Source organism: Patagioenas fasciata, chromosome 4 (assembly GCF_037038585.1).
Source record: "Patagioenas fasciata isolate bPatFas1 chromosome 4, bPatFas1.hap1, whole genome shotgun sequence".
NCBI classification, from domain to species: Eukaryota; Metazoa; Chordata; class Aves; order Columbiformes; family Columbidae; genus Patagioenas; species Patagioenas fasciata.
This window is the reverse complement of record NC_092523.1, coordinates 33,785,867-33,801,766: the sequence shown is the minus strand read 5'-3', so window position 1 is coordinate 33,801,766 and position 15,900 is coordinate 33,785,867. Positions and strand designations below refer to the sequence as shown.

General features: G+C 35.5%; 1 protein-coding gene across 10 annotated transcripts in view; it reads right to left on the bottom strand.

Moving 5' to 3' along the window:
* FAT1 (FAT atypical cadherin 1) overlaps window positions 1-15,900 on the bottom strand; it is a 112,188-nt gene that overhangs the window by 51,241 nt on the left and 45,047 nt on the right. For all 10 annotated transcript variants that reach the window (XR_011738779.1, XM_065836532.2, XM_071807585.1 and 7 more), the window contains one exon: window positions 2,090-2,151. Coding sequence is in view for 9 of the 10 variants with exons in the window: in XM_065836532.2 (XP_065692604.2) it covers window positions 2,090-2,151 (62 nt within the window). In the remaining variant the exon portion in view is untranslated. The remainder of the gene's footprint in view (window positions 1-2,089; window positions 2,152-15,900) is intronic.

Here is a 15,900-nt window from a genome sequence, read left to right as displayed (position 1 = left end):
CAAACGAGCAATAAACCCACCAACCCATCTGGTCAACATTTCAATGCTCAATTAATTAGCCAGATGGTCAGCACTTGGCTCATAATATTGCCCACCATTCTGTGTATTTCTGGGTTTCTTTCCAACCTATTTTCAAAAGCGTCAACATAAAACTAACAAATGGGAAAACTGCTACTTTGGGCTGTGCTACCAGTCATTATCACTTTGCAGTTAAGAGTTCTTCTGTTGGATACTTCACAGAGTTTTATTTAAAAATTTAACAAAAAGCTGGGATTCAAAATTAAGGAAAAATAAACAATACCAACAGGAAATGAGCAATATTCCAATCTAAAGAGCAATCAGCTTAATCTGCTATCTTTATAGAGAATGCTGAAACCAGGAGGATTAATATACCCATTGTGTGATACTGTGACCCTAAAAAACAACCAACCAAACAAAAAACCCCAACTTTAAGTTCTGTATGCATTATCTTCCAATAAATTAGGTTAAATTAGGAGGCATGACCGCTAGCAGACAGCTCCCCATAACATTACACTTCCCAGTGTGATCTCTGGCGTAAGTTTTGGCCCAGAGCAAGTAGCATGCTCCCACACATTGTTGAGCTGCAGCATGACAGTTCACACTATTCAGGCACCATTCTTAACAGGCAACGTGGGCATGCCAGCCTGCTCCAGGGATAAGGCATAAATAATCAAAGCCATACTGTGCCAGGTGGCTTCAGGGTCAGAGAATGACCCAAAGCTCATTTTATTTACTGTATATATCTAATATAAAAGCCAGTACAATATGCATAGGAGTACAAGTTGTGAGTTACCAGTTTTACAACCTATATACACAGCAGTTGTCAAGAAATAAGATGTAACTAACATGAAGTGCTTTGGAAAAACGTCACAAACAGATTTGAGGATAAGGATATTCCTCTACAATGTACAAGAATAGCACGACTAGTACTAAACCAGATTTGCCAATTAATTAACTTTGCTATTATTACTACTAGAAACACACTGCAAAGGAAATTCCACCTTATTGCTACTTATGTACAAAGAGGTCTTTCCAAAGCTGATGCATACATGAAAATAATGAGAAAAATTTGGTCGAATAGCTGCATTAATCCAGTTTACAATGCACCAAAGTAATAGAAAATGGCTAGGAAGACCATATGTACACTGGAGTTCTGCAAAAGGATAGTTTGCGCTATCAAGGAATACATTCATTTCCACGTCTATGCAGTCCTTGCATTCCTATTAGAAAACCTTTCCACAGATTTCACAAGTTTTGAGTAAGTCCAGACTTGCTTCTCTAGCGTTAATACTAGTTTTTTTGACTCACATTGCAGCCCTTCATCTATCATCCAGGAGGTGAGGCACAATAAAGGTTACAGATAAAGCTCAGAATTTAAGTATCACTGTGAATACTAAGTCTTCACTGCAACTGAAGTACGGTATTCTCAGACTGCATGGCAACCTTGTGAAACTTGGAAAACTCACAGTTGTCCACATGTTTTGCTTTCATGTTGTTTGACAGAGAATGAGAACACATATTACATAAATGCCAGGTGAACAACTAAATGCAACTAAATAAAAGAATTATGTGATGATTTTTATGTTCTTGGACCTCAAATCCGTAATACATATTTTGCAACTCATCTGCTTATGTGATTGATAAATAAGTTATGCAGAAAAACAGTCTAGTCACTCAAAATCTGTTTGTGTTCTCAATGTTAAAAAAAGATTCTGCACTTCTTTTTCAGAGGTCTATATACAGCAAAAGACAGGCTTAAACAGCTATTACAATAATTACATTCGAGGAAAAAAAAGAATCACATTCTTCCTTTAACAATCATGCTTTTTTACTGTTTGAAAGAAAATCTTGGTTTACAGATATAAAAACGAAAACTGTCCCACCACACTGTTTTCACAAGATAGGTAGTTTTGTGCACTGCAGTAAAATGAACATAGAATCAAACTACTTCTGAAATCCAGTTCTCTAAATTCTTCATATAGTAATCAAGCATAGTAAACTTAAATCTCTGCAAAAGTGTGATGAACTTACAGTCACTGTTTTTCAGAGATCTAAAGAAATTATTTACCTCCAGTATATGTTCTCCCTGCTGCTCTCGATCTAGTTTTCTAGATGTGGTTGTAATTAGACCTGTAAACACAAAAGAATAATCAATCAGATCCTTCAAGAAAATACTCTGAATGAAAGTTAAGTTAAACCAGTAGTTATTGATACACCCAGTTTAAATTTCTTCTTAGGTGGACTCATCTATTTCTGCAGAGCTTATGCTTTCATTAAGTGAAGGGGTAAGGAGCTTCCAATTCTTTGCAATCTGAAAGTTAAGCTGCTGTAGCCATTAAGACAGAAACAGTTCAATTTTCCAACACATCTGTGCACGTCATGTTTCTGACAGGAGTAATGTATGTTATTCTCTCACATGAAATCTTGTTTCCAGAGGGTGTTCATACACCATGTTCAAAAGGTGCTTACACACGTTATTTGAATAATTACCAGTCTCTTCAGGAGAAACATCTTTTTGTATTTTTAGTGATAACAACAGAGAAAGAATGACCTGAAGAGATGCATTGTGCTGGTTTTCGCTGGGATAGAATTCGTTGTCGTCATAATACCTTGTACATGGCTGGTTTAGATTCGTCCTGAAAACAGTGTTGATAATACAAAGATATTTTAATTATTGCTGAGCAGCACTTACAGAGTCAAGGCCTCTTCTGCTGCTCACATCGCCCCACCAGCAAGTAGGCTGGGGGTGCACAAGAAGCTGGGAGGAGACACAGCTGTGACAGCTGACCCCAACTGGCCAAAGTGCTGTTCCAGACCATATGATATCATGATCAGTGTTATTAAGCCAGGGGTAGAAGGAGGAAGGGGGTACATTCAGAGTGATGGTGTTTGCTTTCTCAAGTAAACTATTAGGCATGATGGGGCCCAGCTGTCCTGGAGATGGCTGAACTCCTGCCTGTCCATGTGAAGCAGTGAATGAATCCCTTGTTTTGCTTTGCTTGCATGCACAGCTTTTGCTTTACCTATTAAACTGTCTGTCTCAACCCATGAGTTCTCTCACATTTACTTTTCTGCATCTCTCCCCCAGCCCACCATGTGGGAGTGAGCATGAGGCTGCATGGTGCTTAGTCACCAGCTGGGGTTAAACCATGACATGCATTAATGGTGCAAACCAGAGCAATTTTGTTTTGTTGGCTTGATTTGGCAATGACAAGGAGTCAAACAGTTGCTGTTGCCAATAGCAGAGAATGAGGACAAAATTTTGATACATGATGTTAGATTTTGTTACAAGAGTCTGATCCACCTTTGATGCAAGATTAGGAAGGCACGATGACTTTTGCTTTAAATGAAAAAAGTCATTAAGGGGTGACAAAAAGACAGTGAAATCGAAATACAGAAGGATCTTATTTGAATTAATTCTTCCTCACAGTAAGTTCAAAATTTGAACTGCTGAGTTTCATGAAAAGTAAACTCAGTCAACTCTCAATTATAGTGTGGGTTAACTGTGCCATGGATGCAGACAGGAGATAACTCAGTTTATTTGCTGCACAAAAGCTGTTAACCTGTTTGCAGGTACAAGTTGGCCCCACAAACACCACACAACTGTGTTTACATGGCACTGAGCCTGTGCTAGTATATCCTGCTAGGCCCAACTTGGCTTTTCATGGAGCAAACACCAAGATTTGGATTCACCCGACTCAAGGCACTACTAGCCACTCTGTAGTAGGAATCTGGCATATACTAGATACAGAAGATGCTGCAATGTCACGAGAGCTTTTATCTAATTATCCCAGCTTTTTACAGTGATGGGAAAGCACTGCTGTCTTGACCCTTTATTATCAAACTGAAAAACAGGGAAGCAATTATTTAATCAAGGACAAAATAAACATCAAAAGACTGGCCACATATTCCATGTTCCTTTTTCTAGTTATAGTGTAAGCTATTAATAAGACTTATTATAAGCAAAATTAAAGTCCCTTTATCAAGTTTTCAAGGTTGATCTGCTATAACAAAACAAACAAAAAAAAGCCTTAAATTCTGTCTCAGCAGCTAAAAAAAATAGAGCATGTAGGTAAGAAAAGCAATAAAGATTTCAATTTCACTTAAAGAAAAGCCAATAGAAACAGAATTATATACCACCAGTGCATAGTTACTCAGTGCTCCTATCAAAACAGAGTTATAGTCTACATACAGCAACAAAATAGACAGCCTGTACTAAATAAAATGAAGAAAATTTTATAAAGCAATATCATGGCTGTGAAAAGTTCAAACAACTACTCTTCAAAAACTAGATACTGCAAATAATGGCTCATTCAGTTATGGTCAAATTTGCCCTTGTTTTCCAGCAATTTGCTTTGCTATCATATCAAATCCATTATATACCTCATATTCTAGACTTAAAGATCTATCATCATCATCTCCTACTTTATCTTTTTATGCTTTTAAGACACATAGAAGATGAGTGTTATTGTCAGGATAAATATTTTTGTTATTATTTAGTAATTGCCCTTAATAACAAATAAAATGGGAATGAAAATTAAAAAAAAAGGAAAAAAATGTCGCATTAGTACTGCAAACTTACAAAATGGGGGATAAAACAAAAGGAATATGACAACTCTGCATTGAACCTCCTTGAGGTAATATCTTCCCATAGAAATCACAGGTCTGTGAATGAAGATAACTGAAAATATTTATTGTCACATATTCTAACCAAAGCTTTCTCCTAATTTCCTGGCTGGGCTTAGTCAAGCTACACCTTTTCACAGGCTCTATGGGGAACAACACAGAACTGTTAACTGGAAATGAACAAATGGCAGAGTAGATGGCTCATCTGCTTCCCTCAAGCAAAGGGACTTGTAGATGACTTCAAGAAACACAAGTTCTCTAAAACACCTCTTTGTATCACGAACCTCAGGAGAAAGCCAGTACAAGCTCTCCCATGAAGCATTAATTCCCTGAGACTCACCACAGTTGCAAGGGAAAAGGCTAAATTTCAACACAGCCACTAATGGAGTTGGCTGTTGAATAGCTGGGTTGAGGATAGGGAGGATCTCAAAAAGCACAGGACGAATAAAGTAAATCCAGAGATCTCATTACGCTTGCATTTCTTTGAATAGTCAATATTCAGTCTATATGTTCTGACAATATTAGATTCCATCTCCCACAGCAGCAGCAAGTAGAGAATTGCTAACACATGAAAGCAGAAATATGGCACCTTTCAACAGTTTCCTATCCACTTCAACCCCATCAAGAGCCATTAAGACTGGAGCCACCACTAACAAAAGTCAAGTAATATTTGGGGGGACAGGGGAGGAAAAAAAAAAAAAAAAAAAGAGAGACAAACCAACTCCCACTTTTTCTATAAGCACTCCAGACAGAATGCTACCACTTCTCTACACACTACAGTTTGGTAAAGAAAGTCTAATTCCAGATGTAATTCCTATTAATTAAGCTGGTCAATACAGCTCAAATGGGTAAGCAGAAAAATATCCAGTAAGAAAAAAAAAATATATCTATATATATGCTTTGACCCATTAAAACTTCCAGTCTTTTAATCGAAGCATGCCACACTTCTGTTAAAACACTTCAGACCAGTAACAGGAGGCTTTAGACTTCACCATATATATCCTGTATATTCAGCAGAAACTAATGCCAACAAAGGAAATGTAATGCTTCTGAATTTAGAATCACATACACATGCATGACATTCTTTTTATTTAACTCTTTACTGCGAGACACTTTCCTAAGTGAAAATTTAGCTTCATTTAAGTGTTTCACTATAGCTGAAAACCTGGCAATCACCAAGCATTTTCATTTTTTCCAAGTTTTTGTATATTACAAAATGCTTAATGCTGCATTGACAGATTTCATCAGTTGAAATGTTTCTAAATTAAGGCCATGATAGTAAGGGCAAGTGCTCCTATGAAATGTGGCTTTTGTGACTGCCCATTAGGATGGTTGAAAAGAATCTTTGGACCTAACATAAGTCAGCTCCCTGCAACAAGAGCCACTGCTCTGCTCTTTCAACTGAAATAAAAAATTCTCAAACCTTTTATATTGAGCTTCCTCTCTTTTTCTGTAACAGTTTGGAGATCTCCTTGGTGTGCCCCTCCCTTTACACAAAAAAATGAATAACCATACCTTTGCATATGCCACATCCCCACAGAAGTGACAAGTAAAAGATTCCAATTTAGCTTTGAAGAAGTCTGTAACATAATCAGTTCTTAAATCCTTTTTATGAGATGGGGATAATCTGTTCATTGCTGAGTGAGGAAACGACTGCGTGTGTGAGAAACAGATCACTGTGACAACACATTCATTTTTGAAGCAAAACTGACTCCGAGCATCATTTTGCAGTCATATTTTCCTGTTTTCCTTCTGCCACCTCTTATTCCCAGCCATGTTTCCTCTCCAAAAACAAAACAAAACAAAAACAAAACAAGCCACAACCAAACACAAAAGGAAACACCACACAACAAACAACAACCACCAAAAAAAAAAAAAGCAATCCACAACAAACAACAGGAAGAATGAGCTCCAGTAGTTCACATCACTGACTATTATTCTACCCGGAAATCAATGCACATTATAGCAAAATGGTTCAAGCATCCTTGAGAAGACGCAAGTTTATAACAAACATTTCTAAGACAACGATGAGCAAATGGTATCTCTAGTGAATTAATACAATTTTTCTATTTAGTAATGATTCACAATTCACCTAATCAAAAACATTTTCATAACATCAGCTTAATAATTTGGAGAGACTTTGGGTAAACCACAGCTGTTCTGCCTTGCTAGCTGAATAGGTACTATAATGAACTGAAACTAACTGTAAACATCCATAACAAAAACAAAACAAGAAGCCCACAACAGGTAACAAATACAATTGTATTCTCCTTTCCTTCCTCCTTTGAGTTTATATTGTGGGGATATCTGCTGTCTATTTGATGTCTACTAAAAAAAAAAAAAAAAAAAAAAAAAATCAAAATAGTTACTATTGTCTTCAAATAAAATTTACTTCTGATTTCTATTTTAAACAGTATAAAAACAAACACACAAAAATGCAACCATAGTATTCAATTACATTAATATAAACAAAACTGCTACATTTGGAACAGAAATCAGCACAAGGAAGCTGATATCAGCAAGTATTTCTTCTATCCCATATAAGCTTTCATCTCAGTGCCCAGTTACATCACATTACCTCTGCATCTGAAAAATAGTATATCAACAACTTCCATTCAATGCTGAAATGGCAGTCTCTTAAACAAACAAATGAAAAAACCAAACAAACAAACACCCCCCCCCCCCCCAACAAACACAAAAAAAACCCACAAAAAAAACCAAACCCACAGAACATTAGGTGGGCACCATATTAAGAATGTTAATATTAATTCCATACCATGAGCTATTTTTAAGGCATGGATGATCTCAGTGATTAAAGAAGTATCAGAAAAATGTGGTCTTTGCAAGGGGAGGAGAAAGGCTCAAAATTTTTGTCTCACTCTCTCTCTCATGCATTCCCTACTACAAGCATACCTGCAAACACATGCACTTGCACTTCCAGAAATATGCACAGACTTCCCAACTGCACATTCAGCTTGAGATGACAAAGGTTCTGGAGCTGGGTGGGAGTTTGGCTGTTAAGTCAGGGTTAACCTACCATGATCCAAAAGACTACTATGCTGTCTCCAACACATTTGAATGAATAGGCTTGATTTGCATGTAGTATAACACCATTTGAATTGTAGTGTATGAAAAGAAATACAGTTTCTTCCATCTCTGAATGCCTTAATTTAAGGAAATACCGAAAGCAGCTACAACATTTTTATCACCAGCTTCAATAGATACAAGACATTGGAATTTAATATAAGGGAGGTGACATTTTGTTGATGAGATTTTTATCTTCTGTGTTGAATGCAAACTATAAGCAGTACGCTGAAATGGTTGCTCTGGACTGCATTAGTGCAAATTAATCAGTTTAAAGCTTTAGATTAGTTCATTTATATTGTATTCTTATTTAAGCTCTCATTCCTCTAATTCAACCTCAAAAATTACAAATTAGTAACAAATGATAAAAACAATTATCTTGGTATTACCTTTAAAATGTTGTAAAATATAAATCAGTGGAAGACTTGAAGAAAGTATAGATTTTACATTCATAGGTGGCTGTAATGATAACCTAGTTTGACTCCTGCCTAACACAACCCTAAAGCACTGGGCAAATTACAGCATACATTTTGTAAGTCAAAGACTAATTATGTTTCTTCAAATGATAAAGATGCTGTTGCAGCTCAAGGCAGGATTTCCTACTAATCATCCTCATTTAAGAAACAGCATATTATATGCAATTCAAGACAGCTTTCCCTTCTAGACAGATTAATATAGCTTTCTTTTGTCTGACAGATTAAGAAGTCCACTGGAATCAGCAGTTTCCTCTTCATGAAAGTACTTAAGTGTGATCAAATCATGTCTTGGACATCTCTGACAATACAGTGAGCATGAAGTCTCACTGTCAGGAATTTCTTCTACGACATTGGTTTAAACTGCTTCCAATATCTCAACACTTTCTGAAATACAGACAAAATGACTGATGAGCACAATAATCCATGATTGTTTCATCGCTGCCACAGAAAGATGACTCTTTTTCTTCCAGTCTTCTTTCAACTGATTTAAAGTTAACTACGACTTACACTTAGCTTACTTTACAAGCAGTGATCATCAGAAAAGGCCCGTATTTCCTTTGTAAAGATGTTCAGATATACTTTTTGGCAAGACTGTAGTCAAATCTTTTCTTCTATGTGAGTCAAGACAAGCCTTCACAACCAAAGTAAATAAACTGCTTAATAAAAACAGGTTAATTAAAAAAAAAAAAAAAAATAGCAGAGAGATTTAAGAATAGACTCCAGGTTTGCAGCTGACAAAATATAAAATCCACATCTTACCAGTCATGCACAAATGATGACTATAAGCTACACAGCGTGCCATTGTAATATATCACCATGAAGGCAGGCTGCCGAGTTAAAAAACAAACAAGATCATAGTCCTAACCAGCTATCATACTGGAGAAAGCATATCATAAAGCAACTGAACAGCTTTGGTTTACATAGTCTTAAAGATAGTTTCTTAGCAATTTGACTTGTTTTCATTCCTAAACTACTCCTTGTCCTAAGGACCTTAACAGTTCTCAATAAAACCAGCAACAGAATTGTCACCAGCAATTTTCAAGTGTTGAAATATGATTGTAAACATAGTCTCAATAGAAACTAGCAATATCATTTACAAGCATATTAAGCAGCTGTAAATGCTTCTTCTGCTCAAGTAGAACATTTAAAAGCAATCGTTTATGTTCTTTCAATAAAGAATGTAAAAATGATGCCCCTTTTTAAGAGAAATCTAGACTCCAGATTCCTCTTTCTACTCTCTTAGCTGAATACTCTGTCCATTAGCTACAGAGTTATGTTATGCTTGCTTGTTCTCTCTGGTCTCTTGAATCTTACCTTTTTTTGCTATACAGTTGTTTAGGTAGAACAAAGATCACTTCTGCCCAGCACAACTTATAGCCTGAGGCTATAGGTAGACTTTTCCAGGCAGTTTAAATCCACTTTTGGGGCTAAAGGAGTAGTTTTCCATTTCATGTATTTCCACATTTGATCAGGGACTTTACAAAAATGAGTTACACTACCCCATAAATAGTTCTAGAAAAAATAAAAGGGAAATATACTGCAGCAGACTGTGCTGAAATCAGAATTCCCTCTCTGTTAAGTGTAGGGCCTTTTGTGATGGGACTGGGGGTAATGGTTTTAAACTGAAAGAAGCTAAATTCAAGCTAGACATGAGGAAGAATTTTTTTTTTTTTTTTTTTTTTTTTCAATCATGAGAGCAGTGGAATACTGGAACAGGTTACTCAGGGACATGGTAGACATCCCATTCCTGGAGACATTCAAGGCCAGGCTGGACAGGGCTCTGAGCAACCTGACCTAGTTGAAGATGTCCCTGCCCACTGCAGGGGGAGTGGATTAGATGACCTGGTAAAGGACCTTTCAACCCAAACTATTCTATGATTGCACACAACTAGTGCAGTCTTTCGCAGCTTTGGTGCCTTTCCCCCTTCAACTCCCATCTGCAGCAGTTCAGACAAAAGCCAGCAGGACGGTCCCACAGTGTACAGGTACTTCAGTAAACTCCAGACTGAAAAGTCTAAAAAGCTTTATGGAACTACACACTGTATTTGCTCTTCAGATCACCTTTCATTTTTATTTAGGCACTTCCTTATTCCTGTTGCAGATGCTGATGCATGAGCTCTGGATTTCACCTACCAAAAAATACTTTTGGCACATTTATGCCAGCTGAATAAATGTCTTTCCCTTTGAATGGTACTCCATGAAAAAGAAAGTAATAATTCAGATCTCAGTCCTACTCAAGTCAGGATTGCATCAAATAAGGGACAACTAGCTCAGTCCATAGGGACATGCTCATGTCAACACATTAGACATTTATTGAAGTACGGTACTCTCAGTGTTTATGAGTTTGTTACTTGTTGCCAAGGCAGACTGTAAGCTTGGTACATACAGTCAAAGAGTAAGTTACTTAATCCGATGGCTTACATCTCATACCACCAGTCACCACATCAATCAGTAACCAGGCCATTTCAGTACTCAATCCTATTTCTACAAAGTGTAAGTACAAGGTGCACATCTGAAGTTAAAAGTAATTTCCCTGAACTACTTTAATAGCATCCAGATACAAAGACCCGGAATTTGCTGATCAGAGTACTCATTAATCATTTAATGATTGCAAGCAGGGATCAAAGACAAACAACCCACTAAAGATTACTAATGTATGGCATAAGGAGAAAAAAAACCCACACTTTACATAAACAACTAACTCATCCAATTCAATAAACACTGTAGAGCTTCAATTTCAACTAGATTTCAAATGAAGTATAAAATCTGTGTTTAGCAATCATGTAATTATAGAAAACTCCTCAAATGTAACAAACAAAAAGAAAACCATGTAGTTTTGTACACTCCAGTTTGTCAAGGAGTACATTATTTTCAGTCTGGATTTAGTAAGACAGTGGAATAACTGCTTTTGCAGTAATTCTTTTGCTAGTAAAACTATTTGAGGAATAATGAAAAGAAATAATATAAATAATCACGACCCCCTAAATAGCTATACTAGGAAAATAAACTTAAGCCTGAGATCATGCTTTGAGTACTTCAAAGCAGTTAGTATGTAAGCAGTTTCATTGTCAACCATATTCTTTTGTTAGTTTGTTTCTCTCATACATAAGAAGGTAAAAAACAGAACTTTAAGTCACAAGTAGTCTAACATGAGACCACACAGAAAAACGGTACTTCATAAATAATAAAAAATAGCTAAAATTATTCTGAATGGAAAATAAAACAAAACTCAATGATTATTGAAAGGAAACTAGTAAGTGATGGTAAATTTCCTGTAGAATGAACTTCGATCTTGCTATCAACAAAACACGATAAATTTTTGTTAGCTCTTTGCTTACCTTGCAAAAATACTCTTGCCTTCAGCACCATCTGGTATGCTAAAGCCACAACAATTCAAAGCTCAAATGCCTTCAGTAATTAAGTAACCTGATATTCACCACTCATCTTTATTATATCATTTTGAGACACATCATCTTCAACAATTAAGTACAGAATTATTGCCATAAAAATCTCAATTCATCTTGAAAGACCTTTTCAAACCTGACATAATCTTACTGCATTTATAGTGCTTGAACAAAGAAAGAAACTCCACACTCCTTTCCAAACTGGCTTTTTTCCCCGCCCTGAGCAAAGAAAATTTATTTTTCAGCTTACTGTAGCCAGCACTGAGTTGTTAATGTTTAAAAAAATATCATGATCAGTTGAGAGAAGTATTTAAGACCAATTATTAGAGGACTGCAGTTAGTTTTGAGGTAATTTCCTCTACCACAGAAATTTTACAATTTCATAAATAATCACACATAAAACTCTTGCAACACACATGAATTAAGGAAGAGTGACAAACTCACAAAGAAAGAAAGAACATATATAGTCTTTGGAATCTACTCTGCTGGTAAAGCTATTTACAGTTGGTAAATACTGTCTCTGAAATGCAAGGTAGATAAACAAATCTTAATTCTCAACTTTTTGCAGTCAGTTAACTGAAAGTATTCATCAATTAGCAGATTTGTAGTTATAATTAAATAGCAACAACCATAAAGTCAAAGTCTGCATGCACTGCAGCTACACCTCACTACACAAACAAACAACCTAAACTTCAACAGAGAGATTTAAAAGTTATTACAGTGAGTTTAGAATATATGAGCTCAAAGAGAAACATTCAAGACTCAATCTATGTAAAGACAGATGAGATCACTCACTGGACCCAAATGTGTACATATCATAAAATACCATGAGCACAAAAGTCTTTCATACTTAGATATAATTCATAATTCCATTACAACACCATGCTAGCAACTGATGCCATAAAAAAAAAAAAAAAAAAAAAAGCAGGGGGTAAGCAGACACAAAAAATACAGCTTAATATTAAAAACATTCATTTTAATATAAATAAAACTATTAATTCATGAAATACAAATTCATCTGAGAAAGTCACAATGTTTCATTCAATTAACATTACATTTGAAGATATAAAAATGTGAAAGATAATATTTATTTAGCTGATTTATATGACAGGCATGAAACTATCTGACTCTTACAGACAAAATCCCTCCAAATACTGAAGAATTACAGAAGGGGGGAAATTCACTTTCCAAATGTTCATCACTGGATATTCATGTGTGTGTGTCTATATGGTTTATTTATTTCACTATTTGTTTTTTATTAATTCAAACAATGAGGATTTCCTTAAGAAAGCTCATTGTTTGCAAAAGATGGTTGGTATTCATTTGTCAACTTCATAACTGGGCATCTAATCTGAAAATACAAAAGTTTGAGAACTAACGTAGGCAAGTTGCAGAATGTGTCTCCTTAAGAAATCAACAAACAAATATTTTTATTGCTGGAATATAGCCATTTTTTTAAAGACTTGGAAAAGATGAACTAAAAATATGATTTGTCAGAGGTTTTTTTAACATTTTAACATTTATCATAGCAGTAAGACTGGTCATTAAAATTTTTATCTTGAAGGAACTGAGACGGGCATTAAGATTAGCATGTCAGAAATAACATATCTAACAGTGTCAAAATCAATTATTTAAAATAAAAACAAAAACAACCACCAAACAAAAAAGAATTTCCTAATTCTAATGTTCTCTGTCTGTAGATAAGCAAGGTACGAATTAGCGTTTTGAGATATTTCAAGGTTCAGGGGAGCCTTAAACCCACAAATAACTGTGGAGTTTTATTCGGCTACTCATTTAAATCTTTCACAGGAAAGTTGAGGCAACAGTCTAACAACCCTGTTAGATATAATCACCCATATTACCTTCTCTCCTTTGAGCTTAATATTTGTTTGGGTCACATGTATTTGCAAAAGCACAAATAAAGTTGTTCAAATGACGCTAAGAATATTGGGATATTTCCAACACCATTATGAGCTTTCATTTGACGTCCCCTATACGTGTTACACATCTAAACTCTACAATACTCATTTCTAAGTGAGAATTTGAAGATTTACGCAATGCTGCTGCCTTATTTTTTTAATTGCATGCTATTTCCTGTATTCACAAGACAGAATACTACTAAAACAAGTCTGAATGGCACGGCAGTCTTTTACCTGCTGTTTTAAGGGGAACTAATTTTGTAACTGAACGACATGTAAGGACTTCTGTGCAACACTCATGACAGAGATGATCACATAAGCTGCTGCCAGAGGTCTTGTTTCAGCTCCCAGAAAAGCTGAAGAATTTTACAGCTGACTCCTAGTTAGCCTTTGGCTGTGATTCCACTGTGAATTTTTAAGACAGAAAAACTATATTACTTCATGTATTTCTTTGATGGAACTGCTCTTCTATTTTCATCACTTAAATCCCAAGCCAAACTAGATGCGAATCAGCGCACTAATTCTGAGTAATCTTCTCTTAAGAGGAAATTAATAAATACTAATGTTGTATTGTTTATATATAAACTCCTTTAAGTTACACTACTCAGCCTATCAAGGAAAGATTGATATCTTTGAAAGCCATTATACTGTGTGAAGGTGGCACTACGCAAATGTCTCATAACAGTATTTGATCACCATCTCCTCTCCGGCCAAAATTATAATTTTACATGTTATGTATTCCAGCTCAAAAGAGCATACAATATAGAGGGAGTCGGAATATGGAAAAATTGAAAGAAAACCTCAGTTTCTTTTAAATTCTTGCTTTACAACATAGATCATGCAGAGTACGACTTGAAATTTTTTATGTAGTTCCAGGGAAAGAGAAAAGGGAAGGAATGCTGTGCCTCCTGTTTATTTTCCCAGTTCCTACCATTTCTCTTTTCCAAAGATATCTAAGAGAATAAACAAAATAATTTTAAAAAGCCACTCATAATTTAAAAGAAATTATCTCTATGTAAATGCTTGCAAACAATTTTTAAAATAGCTGCCTACAATATAGCAAATTTTCTATCTTTTCAAGTGCTAAATCTCTAAGTATTGTATAGTGAGTGGATGTGAAGATGTTATTAGAAATTCCACAGATATGAACTTGTTTTCCCGTTTCCAAAAAAGAACCAGGTTGAAAACTACTAGTCTAATAGCACTTCAGATGCTTTGATCAATATTTAAAAAGCAAAACAGAAGTAGCTTTTTGCAGAATAAAACTCTCTTTCCAAATGTAGGTCTATACAAACTTTTGTCTACTCCTGTAACCCTCACCGGTTGTAGGAGTTCAACAAACATTTGGGTTCATTCTGGTTACATTTTCAGTAAAGATAAAGAAAAAAAAAATCATCTGTTCTAAAGACAGTTTATTTTCTTTGCATGTGACAGGTAAACATGGAGGCTGCTACATGTGCTTTGAGCTATGTGACATAAACGAACAATAATTGAGCTATTTTCCAGCTACAGAATTAACAAGAACAATTTCAGTGTTTGGGTCTTAATTTAACTTTAAAGCACATTAGCGTGCAATATAGTAATACTGACTTCGTTACAGTTCTAAAATATTAGGTCAATTGGGATTAAAACCCACAAGTAGTTAAACAATAAAGATTTCCTTTGTTAAAGTGAAGCCAATACTACTGTGCGGTCACTGGCCCTTCATTTCCTGACTAAGTAATTCTCCAGTGCTATCGGAAACCCATGTAAGTTGTTTGCAGCTGTACCCATTTCCTATTTTGCCTCACTCAGTCTCCAAATCAGACACACAAAGATACTACTTTAAAGGTTAGACACAGTGTAAAATGCTAAAACCGTGTGAGGCAAATGTATTGCCTATGAGCTATTAGCATTTTATAACTTCACAAAGCTCTAATGATTACTAGAGGCTAACAGACAGCAAGACCACAGACTCAGTGTTACCAAAGTTTAAATCCCGCTGGCTGACTGAACAAACCTTTTACATTAAAAGAGCATTCTATTTATGGATTACATATTAAAAAAACCAACCAACCAACCAAACAAACAAAAAAAACAAACATAAAAGAGTAGCCTTTAAACCAGCATTTAATTTCAAGGTTGATTTTACCTTTGTAATGCCTGTGTTGAGATGTGGTATAATTCATGAAACAAAACCTGCCACAATCCTAAATTGCCACAGGATCAATTTAAGTACTTTCAAAAACTTGAGAGTAAACAAGAACATAGAAAAAAAAGGCAAAAAAGTTATGTCAAATAATATTAAATCCTAGACAAACACTTATATTCAGATTTAGCCACTCAAACTAGGAAATTCCAGAAACAAGACTACCATATCATCTTAACTTG